The sequence below is a fragment of the Prosopis cineraria genome, unplaced genomic scaffold (genome assembly GCF_029017545.1).
Source record: "Prosopis cineraria cultivar Desert tree isolate PC_DT_omini unplaced genomic scaffold, ASM2901754v1 PC4, whole genome shotgun sequence".
In the NCBI taxonomy this organism is placed as follows: Eukaryota; Viridiplantae; Streptophyta; class Magnoliopsida; order Fabales; family Fabaceae; genus Prosopis; species Prosopis cineraria.
The window spans coordinates 11,833,635-11,858,827 of NW_026555335.1; the positions used below are offsets into that span (position 1 = coordinate 11,833,635).

General features: G+C 33.3%; 2 protein-coding genes across 5 annotated transcripts; both read right to left on the bottom strand.

Annotated features, from left to right (window-relative positions):
- Positions 1-414: 414 nt before the first annotated feature.
- On the bottom strand, positions 415-3,992 carry LOC129309336 (AP2-like ethylene-responsive transcription factor AIL5). 2 transcript variants are annotated; one of them, XM_054950883.1, is made up of 9 exons: positions 3,642-3,992; positions 3,212-3,548; positions 3,027-3,109; positions 2,687-2,695; positions 2,427-2,515; positions 2,122-2,195; positions 1,947-1,997; positions 1,722-1,798; positions 415-1,532 (listed from the first exon to the last, which is right to left on the bottom strand). In XM_054950883.1, exons 1-9 carry the CDS (start codon positions 3,712-3,714, stop codon positions 790-792), a joined length of 1,536 nt encoding a protein of 511 aa, XP_054806858.1. In that variant the 5' UTR covers positions 3,715-3,992; the 3' UTR covers positions 415-789. The 2 variants fall into 2 exon arrangements, with proteins under 2 accessions (XP_054806858.1, XP_054806859.1); XM_054950884.1 differs by lacking the exon at positions 2,687-2,695.
- A 9,852-nt stretch (positions 3,993-13,844) lies between these two features.
- On the bottom strand, positions 13,845-20,450 carry LOC129309437 (probable pre-mRNA-splicing factor ATP-dependent RNA helicase DEAH2). Of its 3 annotated transcripts, XM_054951015.1 has the most exons (8): positions 20,252-20,444; positions 17,724-18,021; positions 17,053-17,255; positions 15,847-16,931; positions 15,315-15,440; positions 14,977-15,215; positions 14,690-14,808; positions 13,845-14,326 (listed from the first exon to the last, which is right to left on the bottom strand). In XM_054951015.1, the coding sequence occupies exons 2-8, from the start codon at positions 18,006-18,008 to the stop codon at positions 14,200-14,202; spliced, it is 2,184 nt and encodes a 727-aa protein (XP_054806990.1). In that variant the 5' UTR covers positions 18,009-18,021; positions 20,252-20,444; the 3' UTR covers positions 13,845-14,199. The 3 variants fall into 3 exon arrangements, 2 of the variants coding, with proteins under 2 accessions (XP_054806990.1, XP_054806991.1); XR_008592914.1 differs by lacking the exons at positions 13,845-14,326; positions 14,690-14,808 and having other exon boundaries at positions 15,192-15,215; positions 15,315-15,553; positions 20,252-20,450; XM_054951016.1 differs by lacking the exons at positions 13,845-14,326; positions 14,690-14,808; positions 14,977-15,215 and having other exon boundaries at positions 15,377-15,543; positions 20,252-20,450.
- Between the last annotated feature and the right edge of the window lie 4,743 nt (positions 20,451-25,193).

Sequence of the window (25,193 nt, forward strand, 5' to 3'; positions counted from 1 at the left end):
CAAATTAAACTACAAGAAGAAATTTATTTATAATACAAAATGCTTCATCGGATACTTATTATAATTCACTTTCAATAATGTCGTTAGTTTTAAAAAAGGGCAATAAATTCGTTAAATTTATCTTAAAAATTAAAAAGTATTTCAACTTTACACAATAGAAGTGTTGATTAATAGCTTGTGACTTCTATTGAATTTCAAAAAAATAATTTAGAAAACGCTATGCAACAGAAAAAGGTGAGGGTATTAATTCTCTCACCTCACACAATCAAAATTTTCACATTTCCTGCTGTTTAAGACGTGTCCTAAAAATGAAATAAACACTTGATTCCTTTTCAGTCAAGAGTCTTGTGATTAAGATATTAACCAAACTACCCGAAATTTAAAAACAAGTAACTAATTAGGCGACCAGCGATATCACATGAAAATAACGTTTTTACCTTTCAAGAAGCAAAATACAGAGACTAGAGACATACTTGAAAGGGTTACAAAACATTCCTTTCCCTTGCTATCCCCACCAAAAATTATGTCAGTGAACAAGGAGGACAAGCAAAAGGGCTCAAACTAAAGAAGCACCCAAAAAAAAAAAAAAAAATCAAAGCCTAACCTAAACAACTTTTCTTTTTCACCAAGTTAGTAATAGTACAGTACAGTGTCAGCAAATTAAAGTTTTGGGGCCTCTGGTGAATTATTACAAACACTACCCACTTACTCCTTCAATATCCCTTTCACCATCATTATGCACAGATTCTCACTCCCCTTCCTTTCTCCTTCATCGTCTCTCTCATTCACTCATTCCATTCCAAATATTGGCGTCTGAAACAGACTTCCTTTTGCATGTGTTTGGAATGTGCGCAGACCAGGCCCTACACTCCAGTTTCCATATCCAGATGAACTCTCATAACTACTGTTACTATTTAAACCTATCGGAGTGCCCAATGCTATCACTGAACTTAAACTTGAATCCACCGTTCCGGTACTACTATTATTATTATTGCTTCCGCTTTGTTGCTGCTCAATGTTCTGAGCATTAATCACACCCCCATCCATTAATGCATTGCTATTTCTCTGCAACTCCAAGCTGAACGGTACCATTGTGTTGTTATTGTTGTAATTTTGCAGAGAAGCGAGAGTAACAGTGTTGGAAGGGTTCTTGAGAGATGGAGGGTTCTGGTGGTAGCCAAGGATATTGGACCAGTAATCCATGGTTGGATCTTGTTTGATGATGGGCACGGCGAAGCTGAGGTGGTTCGAGGTTGATGGGGGGGACGTGAAGGTTACCGATGAATGAGAGGACGGGTCTCGGTCGACGTTGTTACTATCGGCTGATCTGAGGCTTCCATCGTTGCTTTTGCTGTCAGATGCAGAAGAGTCTGATGAGTTTTCGGCTTTGGATGATAATCCTCCTATGGGAAGACTGCTGTTTGCTATGCTCTTCACGTCGTATCGGCTCATGTCAAAGTTGGTCACTGCACTTAATCCTCTAAATTTTATAGCTGCAATGTCATATGCTTCAGCAGCTTCCTCTTGAGTACCTAATTTGAATCATATAGTATAATCATGAATGAATTCAAAAAGAAAAGGACACGATATAAGGGGCCAAGGCCATTATATCACACTTAACTTTTTTTGCCCTGTCTATTTCTCTCTGACTTCATCATCTAAATAAGAGTCTATAGATCCTAATTAAAGGTAATTGAAGGGAACATGAGAAATGGACTCACTAAAAGTGCCGAGATAAAGGTCTTTATTTCCGGCGACTCGGCCAATTCTTGCTTGCCATCGCCCATGCTGGTGGTGCCTGCAATGAACAAAAGCGTTTAAATCCTCTCACAATTATGATATATTTTATTCACTCAGGATCAAAAAGATTATAGTACAACAAAAGCAGAGATAAAGTTAAAGCATTTACTCACAATAAATATATATACATATAAATACACACCCACCTTGTCACTCCTCTGTATATTGAAGCCCCTCTAGAGAAGCCACTACTCTTCCTACAAAGTGGAGAGAGAGAATTTAGAGAGGGCATAAAACAATAAAAAAGACTGGAGATTACATGCAAAGGTAAATAAAGTGAAACCCTAAAGTGATCAAAATGCAAATGCTGTAAATTACTACCTTCGTAGTGAAGCAACAAATTCCTGCCTTGTCATGTTCTTCATCTCTTCCAGTTCCTTCTCATAGTTCGAAATCTGCAAGAGTTGCACCAGAGAAAGAGACATTAGTAAATATTTAAACGAATTTACATAGGAGCACTGAGCCTTGGGGATCAGCTAGCGAAGGAGTTAATCCAATTTAACCAGAAATTCCGATTTCAAGTTATGGGTATATTAAATTAAAAGTAAAAAACCTAGCATACCAGCCGAACTCACGCACCAAAAAAAAAAAGGGAATATTCACGGAGAAAAAAGGACGAAGCAAACCTGAAAGTTGGTGGTGGTAGTTGGACCCCAATATTTAAGAGCAGCGAGATCATAAGCTCTGGCTGCTCTCTCTTCCTTATCGTAGCCACCTATTGTGATAGGTAACAAACAATATAAACAGAAACGTGTTAATTCTTTCAGGAACACGATGATCAACCTTGACGAGAATCTGAATCTAAAGGCATAGACATCCTTGAAAATGAACAGAACGGAATCTTTAAAGACAAACGAGAATGATAACGGGTCAAAGCCAAACTCACCCAAATAAACTGAAAATCATAATGACCAAAAGCACCCCACAGGCCAGCAATCATTCACAGCATCAGGTAGCCGCACAAAGCAACAAAGCAAGCATGCATCAGAATCTTCTTCTTCACCATTTATTTATATACCAACAATAAGAAAAAGCTCAGCTTGCTTCGTCTAGTTTCAAAACATTTACTACTCAGTATTGGGATTTGAACCCCAAGCACGTTCTGATGCTCCCATTTATTCCGGTCAAATATATAGATTGAGGCGCGTGATATACACGATCCATGATAAGTTTGGCCTCACGGAGAAGAAACGTGTGAATCACTGAACAAATTAAATTAGTATTACCTTGCCTTCCTTTCCTACTTTGACCTTCTCTTCTACAACTATTATCCCATAGATGAGCTTCATATCTCCCAGTCCATCTATGCCTGATATAATAAATTCAAAAGAACAAATAAGTGAAAAAATAGGTTGAAAATAGTATCATTTCTGCTGAGATTATTTATAAGTGAAGACTAGAAGAAAGGTACCGTGTTACGCCGCGGTAGATGGAGGTGCGTTGGCCGAATGTGTCGGCGGTCTTCCTAGGGGAAGGCACGGTCACGGCCAGGGCCTGTTTTCGAGGCTCGGCTTGTTCGGCGGCGGCCAAGCGCGGGAGAAAGCCGGCGGCTATGGTTTTGAGATCAGAACTGAAAACGTTGTCGGCTGAGAACTGAGGAGGAGGAGCAGTAGCATCTGCTACCGACGAGGCGGAGGAGCCGCCCAGGAAGTCCTCGAACTTGCGGCTGCCTCCGGCGAAGATGGAGAGGTCGTTGCTGGTGGCAGGTCCTCCAACAGCCGCCTGCGGCGACGCATCATCGGTGGTACCTGAAAAAACAAAACGCTTTGAGAAATAATAATTTTAAAGAAAAAAAGAAAGCGAAAGAAAGCGGAAGAGAAGAGAGGCAAAGAGAGTAGTACCTGAGGAGAATGAATGGAAGAGAGGGGAGTGATTAGAGAGAGAGAAAGCGAGCCAGTTGGGATAAGAGTCCATAGGGTTGGTGAGTGAGCGTGAAGAAAGAGAAGGTTTCTTTGGAAACGGTGATGTAAATAGGAGGCTAGATTCTAGCTGGTTCAGAGAGAGAGAGAGAGAGAGAGAGGGGAGAAGATGGGAGGCTTCAGGTTTGAATGAAGGAGAAGAGCGAGAAGGTGACACATATAGAGGAGGAGGACGAGGAGGAGGAGGGAGGTGGATGCAAGAGAGAATGAACGTGGGAACAGTTGATTGCTGCTCCGCCTACTGTGCATTGCTCGATGATCGAGGTCTTTCCATCTTCCACCCTCCCCTCCTCCTATACATGTCCTCCTTCATTATCTATGTACTTTAACTAATTAATTAAATTAATATCAAAATACATGTATTTCCTGTGATAAAAAATACTCTACCTCACAAGGATTAAGAAAATCATTAAGTTATTAATTTTATTTAAAAAATAAAATATATTTTTATTTTTATTTAAATAAAAATTTTTAGAAGTACATTTCATTCTCTATTATAACTAATTAGTTAAATAAAAATAATATTAAAAAAATAAGTAACACATTATCAAGTGTCTTGTGTTATAGACCAAAAGGTTATTTCACAGTGGGCCTTCTAAAAGAGACTAAAGAAACAATAAGATATTTTTAATTAAATTATATTTTTAATTAATTAATTATTTGTTTATTTTTAAATTAATGTTATTTTTTCATGTCTGCTTTTATTCAATAAGATGTTTTGCTGAGTGATTTGCATTTATTAACAATATTTTTTAAAAAAATTATAATTGCACATTGAAAAATTCAAGATGCCTTTTATTTTTGAAAATCTAACCTCCAAAAAATGCATTGTAATTTTTATAGGAGGGGGAGGATATATTTTCATATAATTACCATCACCCAACTTCTTAATTGCAATTAAATTTAATTAGTTTTAATGTTGAAACTTAAATATAATAATTAATAATGATATTATATAAAAAGGTTAAATTCTTTTTAATTGTACACATATACTATCTTGGTAATAAATTTTAATTACACATAAAAAATACAAATTTTAATTTGATGTGCATGTGAATTTGATTAGCCGAGAAGGGTAGGCTAAGGAGAATGGTGAGGAGAGCAAAGTGGAAGCATTTCATAGGAAGAGAGGGCGGCGTGTGGGTGGACGGATACAGAACGTATGGGGATTCTGATGAATTTATTTATAATTATGGAACTTCATTTATAATCAGATTACGTGAAATATACAATACGTCGGTAAATATATATTATTAGTATATTTCTCTTTATATTTCTCTTTTAACATTTTCACAGGAGTTCCTATAAATTTTTTTAAAAAATTAACCGTTTAATTTTTCAACTTTTAACTTACTTATAATTCAATCCCTCAATTATGACTCCCTGCGACTCAATCCTTCAATTATAACTCGCTGTAACTCAATCCCTCAACTTTTGATTCACCTATAATTCGATCCTTATTTTTTAATTTTTCAAAAAAAATTTATCAAATAAGAGGAATAAAAAAATTCTCATATTATTCTAAAATATCTTCCTCTTGCTTATTGATGTCAGAAATAAGCTAACAAAAAAAAATTAACAAAAATTTAGGGACTAATTTATAAGTGATTCAAAAGTTGAGGGAGTGAGTCATAGGCGAGTCATAGTTGAGAGACTGACAGCGAATCATAGTTAAAGAATTGAGTTACAAGTGACTTAAAAGTTGGAGGACCAAAAGATTAATTTTTTCAAATTTTTATCATAACTCTTAAACTTTTTTAATAAATAACACCTCCAGAATTATTATTTTTTTAAAAAAATTTTACTTAAGTTTAGTTAAATTTTAATTAAAATTTGACTGTATATAGATATATAAACGCCCGTTATTTTGGGTGAAAAAAATATATACTTACCTTGTTTAAAAATATAAAGTAATTTTAACTAAATCTCATCCTCCAATAAAGTTATTGCCTACTTTTAAATTAATCTTATTTTTTTATATTTATTCCTATTAAATACCCTATAATAAATATAAAATCACTATCAATAAGGACATTTAAAAAATAAGAAAACAATTACATCTCAAAAAATTAAAAATACTTTACATTTTTTAATATCTAACTCTTTAAAAAATGTCTTATATTTTTAAACGGAGGGAGTATTATTTTTAACTTTCATCATTCTTAGAAAATATTATGTGAATAAAAATATTAAATTACCCAATTTTTTTATTTTTTATTTTTTATTTGAACATAAATTTATATAATCCTAAAAAAATGGGATGCTTTTATTATTTTAATTTACATTAATTGGAAAAACCGACGGTAATATATAAGATATACTCCTGTTCAAAAATATAAAGCATTTTTAATTAAATCTCACCTCCCGATAAAGTAATTGCCTACTTTCTAACTAGTTCTATCTTTTAATATTTACCCTTATTAAATACCCTTCAATAAATATACAGTTATTATCAATAGGGGTATTTTAAAAATAAATAATGATTATATCTCAAAAATTTAAAAATATTTTACATTTTTTAATATCCAACTCCTTAAAAATGTCTTATATTTTTTAATAGATGGAGTCTTATAGAGTACTTTTCTTATTTTTTGTTAGCCAAAAGTCTACCTGTCAAAAGTTTATTTGGTAGTTTGGCAACAAAAAAATTACTTGATAAAAATTAATTTAATAAAAAGTAAAATTTTTAACAGAATTTGTATTTAAATATATTTTTAAAAAATATTAATTTATTAAATTGAAATTTATTTTAATTATGTATAATAAAAATTATTTTTTAAAATACAATTAAAAAGGATATTGTTTTTTATGATTTGTAATTTTTGTTATACAAATACTTTACATTAAAATTGTTTGAAAAATATATGTGATAAAAAATTTATATAGCAGAAAATTTGATATGTTAGATAATAAGTGTAAAAAATATAAATTTTGATATATGGGACAATATATATATATATATATATATATTAATATATATTAAAAATAAAAATTAACACAATTAATTGTTTAGTCTATGATTTCTTATACTAGTCATAATTTATTTTTTAAAAAAATTAATTTGATCTTATCAAAAACATACCCACGATATTTTTTTTTTTTATAAAAATCAAGGATAGCAGGGTGATATAAAAATCAAGGGGGTCATGTCTCAAATGAGGCACTCAAATCGCAGAGCAAAATTCTGTGAAATTATTTTTTAATTTTGTGAAATTAATTTTAAATTATGACTAAAATAATAATGTTTCAAAATTGCATTACATAAAATATTCTTAGAATGGCTGAGCATTCCATTGCTTGTTGAACCTCCGGCGATCGTTCATGCAAACAGCAAAACTAAATATGCAGTTTGAAAGTTTTCATTACGTAGGAACTATTCCAGCAGCCAAACAAGGCGTAACGAAAAATATTCACAACTCAACCCCACTTGTCACTCTCTCTCTCTCTCTCATAAATATTATCCACCATGAGATATTGACGGAGACGACTAGTCGCTTCCAACCCTGTCCGTTATTGTGCCGTTCATTTTACGAATGAAGCATACTGGTAGTATCCAAGCGATTTCATTTTCGCATTTTTTTTTAATTTCAAATAATACTGTCCTTGCTTGTAATGCATAAATAATTTAATTATTATATATGTCAAATTATAGATGTAAAAAGTTAAAGTGATAGTTATAAATTATTTTAAAAATAATTGTAAATAATTAGTATTAAACTGTGTTACTAACACTTGATCAATTTAACTATTAGATATGTAAAATTATTATTGTAAAATATTAAAATGACTATTATAAATTACTGATGAGATAGTTAGAAACAATTAGTGCTAAATTTTGTTAGTAATAGATGATCAATTTAACTATTAGATATATGAAATTATAGTTATAAAATATTGAAATGACTATTATAAATTATTAGTGAGGCAGTTGTAAATAGTTAATATTAAATTTTGTTAATAACGCATAAATATTATATATGTGAAGTTATAATTGTAAAATGACAAAATAGCTGTTATAAATTATTGATGAGATAGTTATAAATAGTTAATGTTAAACTTTGTTAATAACACATGATTAATTTAACTATCAAATATGTGACGTTATAATTGTAAAATGTTAATGTGATAGTTATAAATTACCAATGAGATAATTGTATATAATTAGTATCAAATTGCAATGCATGACCAATTTAACCAATGGATTTGTGAAGTTACAATTATAAAAAATTACAATGATAGTTGTAAATTATTTTATTTATGTAATATATTTTTAATAGATATTATTCTCTTTCCACCCAAATTCCAAATTGTTAATTTATATATGATTTGAACTAATTGTACACACTAAGCTGCCTAACTGTTTACCATTAACCTTCATGTACATTACCTTAATGAATCATGAAAATGTGTCTTGATACAAGCAATCACAATCAAACAGTATATGCTATTGTATCTTACTCTTGTTTCGCGTAGCTATTATTGGAAGTCTGAATAGTAGTAAATATAGTTAATATATACTAATTGTTGAATCATAAATTTAGTCTTGATAAAAAAGTAAAAAATATATACTTCTCCCATTAAAAAATATAAAACGTTTTTGAAAAAGTTGGATATTAAAAAATATAAAATATTTTTAGTCATTCAATGTGTAATTATTAACTTTTTTTTAAGTGCCTTTTATTGAATAAATTATTTTATATTTATTTTAAGGTGAAACATCCTATTTTATAAGGGTAAAATATAAAAAAATATTGTTAGTTTAAAGATAAATAACTACTTTATTGAAAATGAGATTTGATTAAAAATATTTTATATTTTTTTTAACGGAGGCGGTATATATATAATTCCATGATATGGCAATATAATTTTTTGATGGAGTTACCCTATATTACTCATCCATTTGGGTATAATACATAAGGAGAATGATAACTAGCTCATAAAAAATTGAATTAATAACAATTAGATTTCCTGATAAAATTTTTCAAAACATGAGTTATTATAAATTTCAATTCAAACTTTTACAAACAAAAATCTTAATTGTAATTTAAAATTTTTATTTGAAATATGAATTTATTATTTGTAATCAAAATTATTAAATTTATAATTATCTAAATTAATATTTCTATCTTATTTTTTAAAATTTTTGTCAAAGATCTAACTAATATTAATTCAATCTTTGAGGGTTCAACTATTTTCCTCCAAGCAAATTTTTTCCGAGCCACACCATAACACTCACAATCTCTCTCTTTCCAGGAGATGTGGGGTGTCATTGAGTCAATAGGCTTTTGGCAACAAAACATATTCTTTATTATACTGAAATAGGAAATTTTGGAATACAAAAAAGTCAATAAGAATAAATTAGGGCTTATTTGATTTTATTGTCATATTTTATTTTTAAAAATTATTTTGTAGATCAATTTTTAAAATAAAAAATAAAAAATTGATTGTTAATTTAAAAATAATTTTAGAATTAAAAACGGCTAATAGTGGTAGTTGCCAATGGTAAAAGATGATAGCCTATGATAATGGTTGACCATAACTAAAGATAATTTATACTTACTTTGTTAAAAAATATAAAGCATTTTTAATTAAATCTTATCCCTTAATAAAATAGTTACTTGTTTTTTTAACTAACCTTATCTTTTCATATTTATCCCTATGAAATACCCTACAATAAATATAAAATCATTAATCAATGGGGGCACTTTTGAAAAAAGGATAATGATTATATCTTAAAAGACTAAAAATACCTTACATTTTTGAATGGAGAGAGTAATTGTTAAATTGTAGAATCAAAACGGAAACAACTCTAAATTGTTTTTATCTTTATTTTTTTTAAAAAAAAGCAGTTTTGAAAACATTGAAATCCAAAAGACTTAGTTAAACAAATATTTTGTTTTTTCTTTTTAAAATATAAAAAAAATTTTAAAATGGAAACCAGATTAGTTTTTAATAACAAAATTTATTTTTCCTCTAGAATCCTTCAGCTTGCTTGCCCTATTTGATAGCACGAAAGAATTTTTTTTACAAAAGTGAAAATGGAAAACGAAGAAATAAGACTTTAAAACATGTTTGATACCTAAATGAAAGTGGGTCATTTTTACTAAAGAGGTAAGAAAGGAAGCGAGTTCTAAATGTATGAAAATAGAAGTAAATTCTGTCAATTTTAATTGAACCAGATTTTCTAGAGAATTGAAATCTATTGTACCAAACAACTTATTTTCAGTTACATTTTCCCTCTCAGTTATCCAATCCCAATTCCATGCTGCCAAAAGGGCATGGAGGGAGAACATAAAGGTTGCCTCCCTTTTCCAACCGAACAACAAATTCCACTGCCCTCCCCTTGAAAAGTCCTGAAACAAAGCAATCCTTAAGTACCAATCCGGGCTAGACCATTTAGCTTGAAGGGTTAGCCCATAACCCATTCTAACCCACGTAATAAACCCGATCTAAATCTTGTCCGTTTTGCCTTGGGTTGATTTTTTGCTCCCAAAGTTATCAAACCGCTTTTCTCTGGGTCAATCCGAGTTCATGCGGCCCAAGACTCGTGCTTTCTTCTAATATCCTTTATAGTATTCCAACTTATCATCTTTTTTTATCATTTTTTTTAAAATCATTACTTTTTACATAAAATAAGTGACATTTTAATTTCTTACCGTACCAAAACAGTAAATATTTGTACAACAACAACAACAACAACAACAAGCCTTTATCCCACTAGGTGGGGTTGGCTACATGGATTGCAAAACGCTATTGTGCTCTATCATTTATCAAACTTTTAGGAATATTATTAATTAAGAGATCGCGTTCAACAACTTCCAAGAGTGTTCTCTTAAGCCTTCCTCTACCTCTCTTAATCGGACTCAAAGTTATATGTTCCACTCTTCTCACTGGTGCCTCCCTTGGTCTTCTTTGTACATGCCCAAACCATCTCAACCGATTTTCTACCATTTTTTTCTCAATAGGTGCCACCCTCACTTTTTCGCGTACGTACTCATTTCAAATTTTATCTTTACGTGTATGTCCGCACATCCATCGTAACATTCTCATCTCTGCTACTCCAACTTTATGCTCTTGCTGTCCCGTTAGAGCCCAGCATTCACTACTATATAACATTGCCGGTTTGATAGCAGTGCGATAAAACTTTCCTTTAAGTTTATTAGGCACCTTACGGTCACAAATAACTCCTTTAGCTTTTCTCCAATTAAACCACCCAGCTTGAATTTTATGTGAAATATCTCCACTGATTTCGCCATCATTTTGAATAATGGCTCCCAAATATCTAAACTTTTCCACTTGAGGTATAATTTGATCTCCCAATTTCACTTCCAAATTATTGTCGAATATTCCTTTACCAAATTTACAATATAAATATTCCGTCTTACTTCTACTCAGACGAAAACCTTTCGACTCCAATGTCCTCCTCCATAATTCAAGTTTACAATTAACATCTTCTCTTGTCTCTGCTATAAGAACTATATCATCCGCGAAAAGCATACATTTCGGGATTTCTTCTTGAATATGTTCCGTCAAAACATTTAAAATCAAGTTGAACAAATAAGGACTCAGAGATGATCCCTGATGTAGTCCAATCTTTATAGGAAAATCCTTTGTTTGACCACTAGGTGTTCTTATACTAGTTTTTACCCCCTCATACATATCTTGTATGGCTTTAATATAAGCAATCCGTACTCCCTTTTTTTCCAACGCTTTCCAAAGTACTTCTCTTGGTATACGGTCATAAGCTTTTTCCAAATCAATAAAAACCATGTGTAGATCTTTATCTTTACAACGATACTTTTCCATTAATCCCCTTAGTAGATAAATCGCTCTGTAGTTGATCTACCTGGCATAAAACCAAATTGATTTTCAGAAATACTTGTCTCCAATCTCAACCTGTGCTCAATTACTTTCTCCCACAATTTCATTGTGTGGCTCATGAGTTTAATCCCTCTATAGTTAGTACAATTCTGAATATTTCCTTTATTTTTATAAATAGGAATTAATGTACTTCTCCTCCACTCATCAAGCATTTTCTTGGACCGTAAAATCACATTAAATAACTTAGTTAACCATCTCACCCCTTCTTCACCTAAACATTTCCACGCTTCGATAGATATACAATCAGGTCCGTTGGCTCTACCATTTGCCATTTTCTTAAAAGCTTCCTTTACCTTCTTATCACGTATTATTCGATAGAATGACAAATTTTGTTCTCCTTCACCAGTTACTAAATCCTTCAAGTTACTAGATGAATCCTCTCCATCATTGAAAAGTTTAGAAAAGTAAGTCTCCCATCTATTTTTAATTTCATCATCTGTAACTAAAATTCTTCCCTCTTCATCCTTAATACACCTTACCTGTTCTAGATCTCTTGATTTTCTTTCCCTACTCTTGGCAATCTTATAAATATTTTGCTCTCCTTCCTTCATCTCAAGGTTCTTATAAAATTCTTCAAAAGCTTTAGAACGAGCTTCACCCACAGCTCTCTTAGTTTCCTTCTTAGCCATACGGTACCTCTCGCAATTTTCCTCATTGTTACACAAATGTATGGCTTTAAAACAGTTCTTCTTATACTTGATTTTGTCCTGTACACTATTATTCCACCACCAAGACTCCTTATCTCTCGGATCAGAACCTTTCGATTCTCCCAAAACTACTTTTGCAACCTCCCGTATCTTTTTAGCCATATCCTCCCATATGATGTTAGCACTTCCCTGAGATTCCCAAATTCCTTTATCTAAAAGATTTCGCTTGAAAATATCTTGCTTCTCACCTTTTAATTGCCACCACCTAATCCTTGGTGTTACTACTTGTCGACGTTTTTGAATTTTACTCATAATACACACATCAAGGACTAGGACCCTATGTTGTGTCGTAACAGCATCTCCGGGGATCACCTTACAATTTTTACAAAGTCTTCTATCTGTGTTCCTAACCAAAAGAAAATCAATCTGTAACCTTGAGGCTCCACTTTTGTAAGTGATGAGATGCTCATCTCTCTTCTTGAAACAAGTGTTGGCAATCTTAAAATCATACGCCAATGAGAAATCAAGAAGAGTTTGTCCTTCATTGTTTAGCTCTCCAAAACCAAAACCACCATGCACCCTCGCATACTGACCAGCTTCCCTCCCCACATGCCCATTAAAGTCTCCTCCAATAAAAATCTTTTCACTCTGTGGTATATGTCGAATCAACCCCTCTAGATCCTCCCAAAATAATTCCTTAAGACTGGCTTCTGTCCCGACTTGCGGCGCATAAGCGCTAATAATATTAACAGTCTCACGTCCAATTATCATTTTTAAGGAAATAATTCTGTCTCCGATTCTGCTAACTTCTACAACGTTCTTCTTCCACTTCTTATCTATAATGATGCCTACTCCATTGCGTGCACTTACTTTTCCTGTATACCAAAGTTTGAAACCTTGAATATCCTTAGCTTCTTCTCCACGCCATTTTGTTTCTTGCAGGCAAAGGATATTGATTTTCCTTTGAATCATAACCCCTACAACCTCTAAAGATTTACAATTTAATGTCCCAACATTCCAAGTACCAAATCTAATTTTGTTCTTATGGACTAACTTCTTTAGCCGCGTGCGTCCAGAATGACGCGGTAGCCCTTGCTCATTTAACACTACATTCGAGCGCCGATGCAGCGGCTCTAACTCACTTATCACTGTACTCGAGCCATGCAGCGCGTTACTTACGGGCAACGACCTAGCATTAACATTATAACGTCTATTGTCCATGCTCATAATAGATTCAACAAAGTTTTACATTGGCTGTTGATGGCCTAACACAACCCTCCTCCTTTACCCGAGCTTGAGACCGGCTATAAACATAGGCGGAGTTCCAAAACAGTAAATATTTGTAGTTTTTAAAAAAACCAATCCCTTTTATTTTTAAAAAATCATACAAACATAAATCCTTACCATATTAATACTTCGAGATATTAACATATTGTTTATTTTATGTACAAACTATTGATCCAAAAAAAAAAAAGAACGAAAAACAGTTAAAAAATTAGAACATCACCAAAAACACCAGAGAAAGGCACGACAGAAACCCTAACTTTTGAGCTCACCAGGTTTCAGGTTTTGCTAAACAGCCCCAGCTAAAAGAGGATGAAAAATACATTTCGGTCTAGCCCTTTTCATTCAAACTTTCAGCTAACAAGCTTGCCTCATATATGTAAGCTTCATTCTCACTTTAGCAAGAATATCATATCAGTCACAATAGAATCAAAAATTGGGGAAACACAAATCAATCCCATAAATGTCAGTTACTTGATAGGTTACAGCTTCACTAGGATTTAAAAACAAAACAAAAAAGACAACACGTTACTAACACAATAGTAAATAGTACAAAGAACTCTAGCCAATGCTTAAGAATTCCCTTGGGAGGTAATAAAACCCATTGCTGCAGATGATGCGTATAATCTCCACATGCAACGGCTTGATATCTGTGGATCGCTAATACTTCATTTACGACTCCTGGCTTCCTCATTTTCCCTCTCCCGCTTCTTGTAAAGCCTCTCAAGAACACGCTTGGCCTCGCATTGTGGAAAATTGGATAAATCATAGTAATGTGGTGCTATATCAACTAGCCTGCGTCAAATAACAATTCTATGTGTCAAAAGTAAACAACAATTGAAAGGCCTTGCACAATAATAAGGAAAAATTGTGAGAACAATTTTGTGTAAGCACAGGCCTTCGCTCCATGAAACATTTTCTATTTGTAAAAGGAAAATTCAATATTTAATCACTCGACAGAAACAGACATTTCTGTAACTAACATAGGAGACTGCTTTATTGATTAGCATTTTAACAGAACACAGGTTCAGATTTTCACCAGGCTCTCTACTTTGAACATGATTTCCAATTTTTCCAGTACAAGGTAGTCAAATTATGTTTGCTCAAAATGCAGCATAAAAAAAAAAAAAACTGACGTGTGCATAGAAAAAATCTTACCACTCCCCACGTATGTCTGTCACAGTACGTATAAAATTCCTGCTGGTTAGAACATATTCATTGTAGATGACCCATTCAGGCTTGTGGTCTAGGCAATTTGACGGATGCAAGTGCACCACCTAAACACACAAGAATATTAAAATTTACAAAATCATACAAACATGAATAAAAGACAAAAGACCAACACTTGACTGTTCTGGCGGTAAATAAAAGATGAACATGAACAATACTTATTCTGGCATGCACAAGAAGAAGAAAGAAATTTAAAGCAACTTGTCTTAGCAAACCTGGTTGTCTTTTACTGTCAAGTAGTGTCCTGTGCGCTCCAGGTGAGCTACCTGCATAAAATATCCCGCTAACATAGCCTTTCTTATGTTGACATAGTAGTCACGACTGTTGAAGTCAGTACTGCATAACTTCAGGTTGAACCGGGCCATGATGCGCACTAGTTGTTGTCTAACATTATCAGCTGCTTTCAGCGCCCTGTGGTTAACGAAGTTATCGTAGCACCAAGAGGGATCCTCATCTGAAGGCATTCACACAGTAAATATACCACATTTAAGGAAACATATCAACAGCAAATCATTAAAAATACAAGAGAACAGCGACAGAAATAAGCACTTACTGTTTTGCTTGTAAGCATGATACACATTCAAGAGGGTCAGATGATCTCCATCAATATGCCCAAACCTAGCTTTTGCTTCATCCGCTGCTTTTTGTGCCTCCCTGGGCCGGACAAAGCAATTGGGTACTAAAGAAAGAAATTGATTATCACAGAGGAGGAATATCGTAGGTCAGCAGATGCATAGAGGCGAGACCACACCAATTGCTTCATGAGAGAATACTGAGAGAAACTGCAACTATCTGCATCAGCACTTACTTAGAATCCTATGGTGCATGCCAACCGGTGGCATGGAACCCAAAGAAGACAGTTACTGATGACAACCTAAATGGACACACTTCATTGACCACTTTCATGCGTGATCTAACACACATGTAAGGAGTCAAACAACCCCAGCATGTGCACAAGACTACTTATGCACACATGCACAATTGCTCGGCCTCCATTTCAAAAAGAAGCCCAGCAGAACCCCAGTCCCTTGAATTAATGGCAGGACTCAAGACAGACACTAAAAATACATTTAAAATAATAATACCTGAAAGCATGGCAGAGACTGACAGAATCTCATTTGAACAATTGAATTCAGGACTCACAACAAGCATCTTTGACATCTGTGGGTCCAAGGGAAATTCACTCATAATTTCCCCCAGCTTTGTTAAGTTACCATCATCATCCAGTGCACCCAAGTAATTCAACACTTCCAGTGCACGCATCAAGGTCTCAGGAGCAGGGGGGTCCATGAAATCAAAATGCACCAAGTCATCTATACCCAGTTTCTTCAATGTAAGGACTGTGTTGGCAAGATTTGATCTTAAAATTTCAGGATAGGTCTGGGGCTGAAGATCATTATGGAAACTTTTCTCAGTGTAAAGTCTAAAACATTTCCCTGGTTGAGTTCTTCCCGCACGCCCTGATCTCTGGTGTGCACTAGCTTTTGATATTGGAGATACTAACAAAGACTCGACTCGAACCCTTGGGTTATAGACCTTCTGCTTAGAAAACCCAGGGTCAATAACATAGACTATACCATCAATTGTCAAGGAAGTTTCTGCTATATTTGTTGATACCACAATCTTCCTTCCAGGAGGCCCACCCTCTGTGAGCGGAGGTGGAGCTGGCTCAAAAATCTTCTGCTGCATAGCTGGGGGAAGAGTAGAGTACAAGGGTACAGCTTTGACAGGTCCCACCTGATCTCCCAAATTTGCTATTTCTTTGGATATTTTGCGGCATGCATCTTCTATCTCTTCCTCACCAGTCAAAAATACCAGTATATCTCCAGGAGGTTCACACATGTGAATCTGTACCACAGTCCTGATCGCAGCTTCCAAGTAATCCCTTTCAGGTTCCTGAGTATAAAAAATTTCAACTGGATGCAGCCTTCCAGGAACTTTCATAAGAGGTGCACCATTAAAATAGCCCTGAAACTTTTCAGCCTCAAGAGTTGCACTCATAACAACCAGCTTCAAGTCAGTTCTATTTTTAAGCACTTCCTTAAGAAGACCAAATAGCACATCTGTAGCTAAAGTCCTTTCATGTGCCTCATCAAGAATAATTACTTTGTATCGCTCCAAAAGTGGATCTGTCATTGCTTCTCTTAGAAGCATACCATCTGTCAGGTACCTATTATGGAAAAAGAAAAAATCACCTTAGACAATGCTTAAAAATGAGAACCAAAATGGTGGGAAAACTATATTAAGGTCTGAACCAATTAAAGGAAATATTTTAATAGAACAAGACATACTTCAAAACTGTCCTGGCACTACTGCAATCCTCAAATCTGATGCTATAACCAACCTCTTCTCCAATATTTACATCCATCTCTTCAGCCACACGTCTGGAAACAGACATTGCAGCCACCCTACGAGGCTGAGTGCATCCAATCATCATCTTCCTGCGTTTATCTGGTGTTTCTAAATCTACAGCTTCCAGAACAAACTGAGGAATCTGTCATCCGAAAAAGAAACAGAAAAACACATCAATAACTGGAGGCATGTACAAAGAATCAGAGTAGGAGTTCATGCAACTAGAAATCCAAGGCATATCATCGACAGTTAAATAAGTTGTCATTGGTAGGGCATGCCATTACTTAGAGCTCAAGAAGTCCAATCCATGACAGTTGACCCAAAATTTTAGCCATTAAAATTCCAACACCCTCAAAAAGGAACTGGCCGAAATGAAGTGAAAGCAAAAACTAAAAGAAATGCAAGAAACCTAATCCATGGCGCAAACTAACAATTACCATTGTACAAACTGTGAAGCAGTTCCAACTTCGAACCTTCACTGATATCTTAGCCCAGAATTTACCTGTTCCTATTCCTCTTTCATTCAGCATGATCGAGTATCTGACCTAGACTGATTCCCAAAGACATAAAAACACACTACCAGAAATATTGTTTGAAGCAATAAACTAACCTGGGTAGTTTTGCCACTGCCAGTCTCCCCAACTAATATTAGAGTCTGGTTACCCTTCAAAGCCTGGAAAAACTCCTCCTTCTGTTGCCATACAGGTAAAGTTTTTCTCTTCTCCAAAATTTCATAGTATCTTGGTGAGTAAGGTCTCCCAGTCCACCTATTAATTAAATTGTTACCAATGGTGTTGTTGGCACCAACTGCCCCACCATTTGCTTTGGCCATTTTAACTGTAGAATCATCTACCACATCGAACAGGCTCACCTTCCTCTTTCTTTCAGTACCCATCAAAACTGTAAACCTGCAATGCAGTAGCAGAAAGCAGAAACTAGTAAAGAAATTGTTTTTAGAATAAATCAACGAAGATCCAGCTAAATAACTCTTCAAGAACTAGATCCAAATGACCAAATCCCTCAAGCAGGTAAGCCCACAGCAGAGAGGTTAGGGCAACGTTATGGCATACAACTATAAAAATGATGGAGTATGAGATTCCAGAATTACAAATGAGCCCTTTTATATTGTTAGCTATTATTTTATTTAAAGTAATTAACTGAACTCACTTTGATCTAATCATGTGTTTGGGATATAGGGTTGAAGCAGGGCAAATCGACAACAGGCTTTAACATCACAAATTGGAACTAAATGAATTAGATCTAAACCACATCTTATGAAGCCCAAAAGGTCTTAGCTTTGCCCTGTTTTGGGTTTTTTTTTGGGGGGGGGGGGTTTAATCATTTTTCACGAGAATGATAAAAATTACTACAAAGAAACATAATCGCAAGCAACTTAATGATTGCACTTGCTTCATTAACTAACCAACATAATATAATGTCCAAAGACTCGAAAACAATCAGAAAGTCAACCAATACCATTACTAACACAATCTAAAATACCAATGTGCTAAAATAGATATCCCATTTAATCTACCAAAAAACCTACAAGCTAACCACTATAAATATCAGAACATTTATGGATGTTTAATGAGCAAGAACAATTAGTAACCAACTGGATGATCTTATGTTCTTGCAATGATTATCTCAATTCAAAGGTTATCTTAACAATTTACATTGATTTTCAACGTAAGAATGAAAGGACCCTCAAATATTAACTGCTTCCCGTTCTCATCTGTCCGTTTCTTCAATATTTCTGTTAGCTATTAGCTTTCATCTTACAATACATTAACTACATATTTAACAGGCTCAAATACAAGTAAAGGTATTAAACCTGATTGATAACGGAACTCTCCAGTCTCCATTGAAAAAACTGATAGTTTGAAGTCTTACTAAACAACACAAAAGTGACAGTGAAAAAATAAAAGGAAAAACACAAACAGATTCACATGCGCTCAAGCTAGCTTGCAAGAGGTCGGTGCTCTCCCTTAAGTCAGTGCACAATTTGTTACTCCTTCTCTCTACCGCACTCACCCTACATTCATTATTCACTAGACTACATTCTCTCTACTCCAACAAACAACCCATTAATTTCCCCCACTCAAACCTTCCATCAGACTTGGACCAGTTAGGCCCCATCCCCAAGTCCAAATGAGTTGCACCTTGTCCTCCATGCGGAAGGTAGGAAATTGAGTTAAAAAATTAAAATAATAACACAAGATTCCCAAGTGTCGTCATGCTCAGGTAAGTCTCGCCATTGAACCATAATCATAAAGATAAGAATAAATGATATGTAAATATAATAAGAGAGGAAGATAGTTGTGTAGCCAGTAAATGACATAACAGGCAGTTAGGAATTTTAGTAAGCCAACAGCTATAAAAGGGGTAGGGGCTATTGTAATCAGATCATCTGGAATTATGGAATAAGAATTGAGTGTTGAATCTCCCGTCCTCTCTTGCCCTATGTCCCTCTCTCTCATACCTCTCTTTCTCTCTTTCCCTCTCTTTCTGAACTACATACCATAACAATAACATTTAAATTTCAAAGAAAAACAATAATCATTAAAAAGAAAGAAAGCAATATCCATCCATCGTCATAAATCATAGTAGTAATCACAAGAGTAGAAGTTTCTCAAACGTCAATTCCATCTGAGAAATCTTATCATCATACAATGAATTTAGAATCTGGACGAGAAGCAATTCTACGATACGTTCATCCATGATAGTTAGACAGAAAGTGGAAGGCCAAGTTAGTTTTGCTATAAATCTCCAACAGATTCCAGAATAAAAGACCAGAATATGACAATTAAATATTAGAAGCAATTGTGAAAACAGGTTTATCATAACCATACATCCAGTTCACAAAGCATAAAAGTCCAAAAACCATCTCCTTGTGACTTGGGGCGCCTTCGCCAAATGTTTTCTTGTTTTCGTAATCAGGCTAAAACTCTCATTTCTTAACTTTTGAGATTAGTAAAAAAGAATGAACTGGGACATCTTTTATGTAAGTGGAATGTCAATCTAAATTCCGCAAACAACAAGCATACGTAAGAGATTTCAACATGAAACTCGGCTACGATTGCGGCGTGCTGAAGAATCCCGAGAGAAGAAACTTAACACAATAAAAATTAAAAACCAAACCTTGATGAGCTCTGCAACGAAGGCTGAAGACGCTAGAGCAGTGGGCAGAAGCCAACGTAAGGTGGAAGAGCAGTGTGACGGGGGGAGAAGATGCCGACGGCGATGCCGACGACGGAAAGAGCGGGAGTCGGCGATGATTGCAGGGTTGGAGGCCGAAGATGTTGGGGCTTAGGGATTTAGGTTCGGGAGACCGAATATAGGAGATTGATTTCATTTAACCTCAGTTCCAAATTGAAAATTCAAAAAATAAATAAATAAAAAAATAAATAAAATATATAGGCTGATAAATAATGGAAAATATGAAATAAGGTCAAACTGTGTCGTTTAGACGTTTTATATGGCCCCATAAATTTAAAAAAACAAAAATAAAAGGCGGCAAGAGCACACACCATGATATTGATGAAATAGTGGCTTTATTCCCTGCATTTTTTTTGACACAATTTATATTAATATTTATAATTTATAATTTATAAATAAATTGTCCTTAACATAAATTTGTTTGATATATATATATAATATAGATGATTAGTGTCTTGAAAAAAATTAACCAACCAAAGTGTAATATAATGCTACTAGTGCTAATCCTTGAGAAAATGGACTATAGTCACTTAAACTTGAAATCTTGAATTCCAAGTTTATAGTAATGGAAAAAATACTTTGTATTAAACTATAAATCTATCCCTAAATTTTTTTTAAAGAAGTACTTAGTATCCTAAAATATTTAATGGCACAATATTGTCTTAACATTTTTAAAGAAGGTATGGATCTTCCCTGCCTTAATAGACCTTAAGGTTTGACTATTAATTGACCAATTCTCGTTACATGGCATGCTTACTTGACTTCCATTTGGCTACTTCTTTCATCTTTCTTACTCATCTTTCTCCTACCTTCTCTCTCTCTTTTTTGTCTATCGATTCTTCTTCCATCTCTCCTGAAGCCTATATCTCTTCATCACATATCTCATCATATTTTCTATCACACTGCAGGTTGGCTTTATTGCAATCATCGAAAGCTCTGATGATGATGTGCCTTGGGGTATAAACCCATTCAATCCTAAGGCATTTATTGATTCAATATTGGGATAAGAAGATCTAGAACAGACTATCAAGGTCAAAATTCTTGGTAACAAAAGAGGGCAAATTGTTCACTAGCTACTTCAAGCCTATTTCCTTTTCCCTATTTGGGTCAGAGCCTGGAGTAGCACTCTAAGGAAGTGAGCCCCCCCCCCAGTGACAATAAGCAGCCTTAGTGAGTTTAAGAAGTACGCCAATTCGATCAATGTCCTTAATCTTCAATTCATCTCCTACTTTGATGATGCTAACATGAGAAGGCAAATTGTTCACCGGCTACTTTGAGAACGGAAATGTTGGGACCAATCTCATCATTAAACATTTCAAATGGCACTCGTACTTCGAGTTCATATAATTTAACCAGGAAATCTTTTTTTTTTGTTGTTTTTAAAATCTTCTTCTTAATAAATAATTCAATTATTGTTGAGAGGAAGCGACTGATGATAGATTTTAAAAGATTGTCAATTTTACTTTTTGGGTTGTCGATTATCAATTGTGAATCTGAGTTGTTAGATGTTTTGATTATTGCTTTATATTTCTTATCAAAGAAATGTGCTAGATTGTGTGATATGTTGTTCATCTATTTTGGGATTTTGTCGAAGACATGCACGGATTATTGCTTTGTTATACATTTCATACCATTAATTATTTGTGAGTAGTGAGTTTTATGATATTTGGTTACTGAAAAAACTGAAATATTTCTTTCTTATTGTTTGATTTGCTCTCATGAACTTTTATTGTTAATGTTGGCAAAGATGATCCTCGGCAAGATTGTGAATGAGGGGAGGAGGAAGATGGTGAGATGGGAATGATGAAGAAGGTGGGACCCACTTGTGTTTAATTTTTAAAAGAGAGAGAAGGCACGAGAATGATGAATAAGAAAGATGAAAGAGGTGGAAGCCAAGTGGAAGCCAAGTAAGCATGTCATGTAAGCAAAGTTGGTCAATTGACTGTCAAACACTAGCGTCTGTTAAGGCAGGGCAAATTGGTACCGTTTTAAAAATGCCAAGACAATGTTGTACTATTAAATATTTTAGGATACCAAATGTGTCTCCAGAAAATTTTGAAAAGTGGATTTATACTTTAATCCAAATATTTTTGGAATAGTTACTTTTAATTGAGCTGATGAAAAATCAAGTAGAAGTAGATGATAGGTATGATTTAAACATCTTTGTGTGCGTCACTGATTGTTACTAATTAATTAGAATATGGATAATATTGTATTTAATTCTCCTGAAATTGGTTTCTATAAATTTTTGTGAAGTTATTGTTTTTTTAATATTTTTCCATTTTATTATTTTTTAAAAAGATTAACTTTATAAAGATTTACAAATGTGAACTTTAAATAATTTAAATCCAATAATGTTGAAGTCATGATAGAAATACACTAGTGGTTCTGTTGCACATTTCACTTTTTTTTTCACGTAATTACTAGCTTATTAACTTTTTTTAATATTGCCTTATTACGTAAATAAAGGTAACTATTCTAATTATCTATCTAATATGATTTTTATATTCGCAATGTTTAAATTTATGATCTTGGTAAGGAAAGTGAAGTCTCATGTACTTAAATTAATTAATTACAATTATAATACGCTGATAATAAAATTGAGAGGAAATTATGATGAGAAGAATGGCAAGGCAAGCAATGAATTTATTTATGAAATTTTTGCCTCTTTAATATGGAATATGATTCCATTCGGTTGATGTAATTAATATTCCGGTGCAATCCACACTAGAGTTGACTTTGTAATTTCATTGAGTTCCTTGTTGATGTCTTTCGTGTATGGCCCTTTTAGGGAAGAAGAAAGAAGGTTCTAGATTGGAATGAGAGGAATACGGCTGCCATCATTGACGGCTCATGTCCGAATTTGAGGGTTTTTAATTGCCTTTCATTTTTAATTATATATTAAAATTAAGGGAGAATCACATCTAATAACCACGCAAACAAATTATTTATATACAAGAATTAATAACAAATTTCATTTGAGAAAAAATAAATAATGTTCTTATTTTAATAATAATTTATTCTATATTAATCCTTATTTATAATAATTTTTTTAAGTGATCATTGAATGTAATTCTCTCTAAAATCAACTATGAATCTAAAATTGTCATTTTTCAAAAAAAAAATATTGAAACACTTTTATGCAAGTAAAAAACACACTCACAAATAAAAACTGAAAAACAACCACCATCACCATCATGGAGTAGCTTATTATATATATATATATATATATATATATCAGTCCTTATACAAGACATTATAGTCAGTAATTTGGATAAATTAAGATTATTAAGATTAGGCTTAAAATATTTAAACAAAAGCTTACAAAATCAAACCTAAACATAGCATCTTGAGCTTTGAAGGAATTTGTGCCATTGTTAAATATTATTTTATTTTTCTTTTTTTGAACAAATTTCAATTTTTATCTTAAAAAGTTAAGAATTTTCAAGCAACATGACACTACAACTCATCTTTTTTCCCTCTAATTTTTATGAAAGTGAGATCAAGCATTGAAAGAGTAAAAATAAAGGCATATGGCTTAATCTCTTGTGGTTATTTTTTAAAATATTTTTAAAAAAATTCAAAACAAGCAATTATTAAAACATTAAAACTTCATTTAGAAGTGCAAAATATGTGAATTGAAAGTTTTGGAAAAGGATTTGTTAAGGTTGAGTGTTGTTGGCGGGGTGGTTCTTTGAAGAATAGAAGAAGTAGAGATGAAAAAAAAAGTTGTGCACCTCATCTTCAAAGCATGTGCAGCACTTTCCTTTAGGCTTAATTCAACCTCACCTATTCTAGCATTCGGATACAAATTGGGTTAATGGTGAATTTCCTTTAGGATACAATGACCTTTAATTTTAATTTGTATTATCAAGACTCAAGTTAAGACAACAATTTTTACAAAGTAATAATTTAACTTTATTTTTGGTACACTCAAAGAATAAAGACAATGAGTTTCAATCGATAGTTTTCTTTTTGAACATCCCAAATGAGTGATGGTGAGGGGTATTTTTAATTACTAAATTGTGACACTTTGAAATGGTATCTTGTGAGTAATAAAACTCTCATTAAAAGTTATAACTAATATTGGTTCATAACCTTTATATTAGTTCATAAACAACCTTATATTAATTCATGAAGATCCCTATGTTAATTTATGAACTTGCACAATTTAATAATTAATATTAATCAAATGTTATTTATAATAACTTTTCTTGAAAGGAAACATCCTTTTAACATGTAGAGTTTTCTTGAAATATATTTCCTTTTATCAAGTGACACTTTTTATTTTTATAACCCTTCAAAAATGCCTTTAAAATTTAGAGAGACATGACATTGGTAATTATAACTCTCTACATAATATTTTCATAAAAACATTTCTTAATTTGTAAGGACATGATTTTTCAAAAGGATATGACTTTTAAACAAGATATCTCTTTATTTTAAAAATATCCTAACAAGTGTAAGTTGAGTGAAATGTTAACTTCATATTATTAATAATAAAAAAATTGAATATTCCAGCTAAGCCCATTTGGATTTGGCCTGGTCTAGATTTTTTTCGGATTTATTCAAAGAGTTTATGTAAGTTCAAAGTGAATTTTTTTTTTTTTTTTCAAACTTTCAAACTTACAAACTTGTACTTGGACTATCCAATCGGGGTTGACTCAAACTGTGGCATCGGCCAAAAAACGTTATCATGTTGGTTTTCATCCTTAATTGTTTAAACAATACTGGAGCCGTTAAACTATAGAGCATTCAGAGCTAGAACGAATCACGAAGTTACAGGAATGTCTGGTAGCAACTTGGCGAAAGAAATATACTAAAGCCAACATGGCTCGGGCAGATAGCAAAGCACAACGAGTTG

Excerpts from the sequence above, each read along its gene's own strand:
- LOC129309437 (XM_054951015.1), bottom strand. The coding sequence starts at position 18,008 with ATGGGTACTGAAAGAAAGAGGAAGGTGAGCCTGTTCGATGTGGTAGAT. Across the intron at positions 15,441-15,846 it reads AGTCTCTGCCATGCTTTCAG|TACCCAATTGCTTTGTCCGG; the intron begins GTATTATTATTT and ends TTCTTTCTTTAG. Across the intron at positions 15,216-15,314 it reads TCATGCTTACAAGCAAAACA|ATGAGGATCCCTCTTGGTGC; the intron begins GTAAGTGCTTAT and ends GAATGCCTTCAG.
- LOC129309336 (XM_054950883.1), bottom strand. The coding sequence starts at position 3,714 with ATGGACTCTTATCCCAACTGGCTCGCTTTCTCTCTCTCTAATCACTCC. Across the intron at positions 2,196-2,426 it reads CTACCACCACCAACTTTCAG|ATTTCGAACTATGAGAAGGA; the intron begins GTTTGCTTCGTC and ends CAACTCTTGCAG. Across the intron at positions 1,799-1,946 it reads ATATACAGAGGAGTGACAAG|GCACCACCAGCATGGGCGAT; the intron begins GTGGGTGTGTAT and ends TGTTCATTGCAG.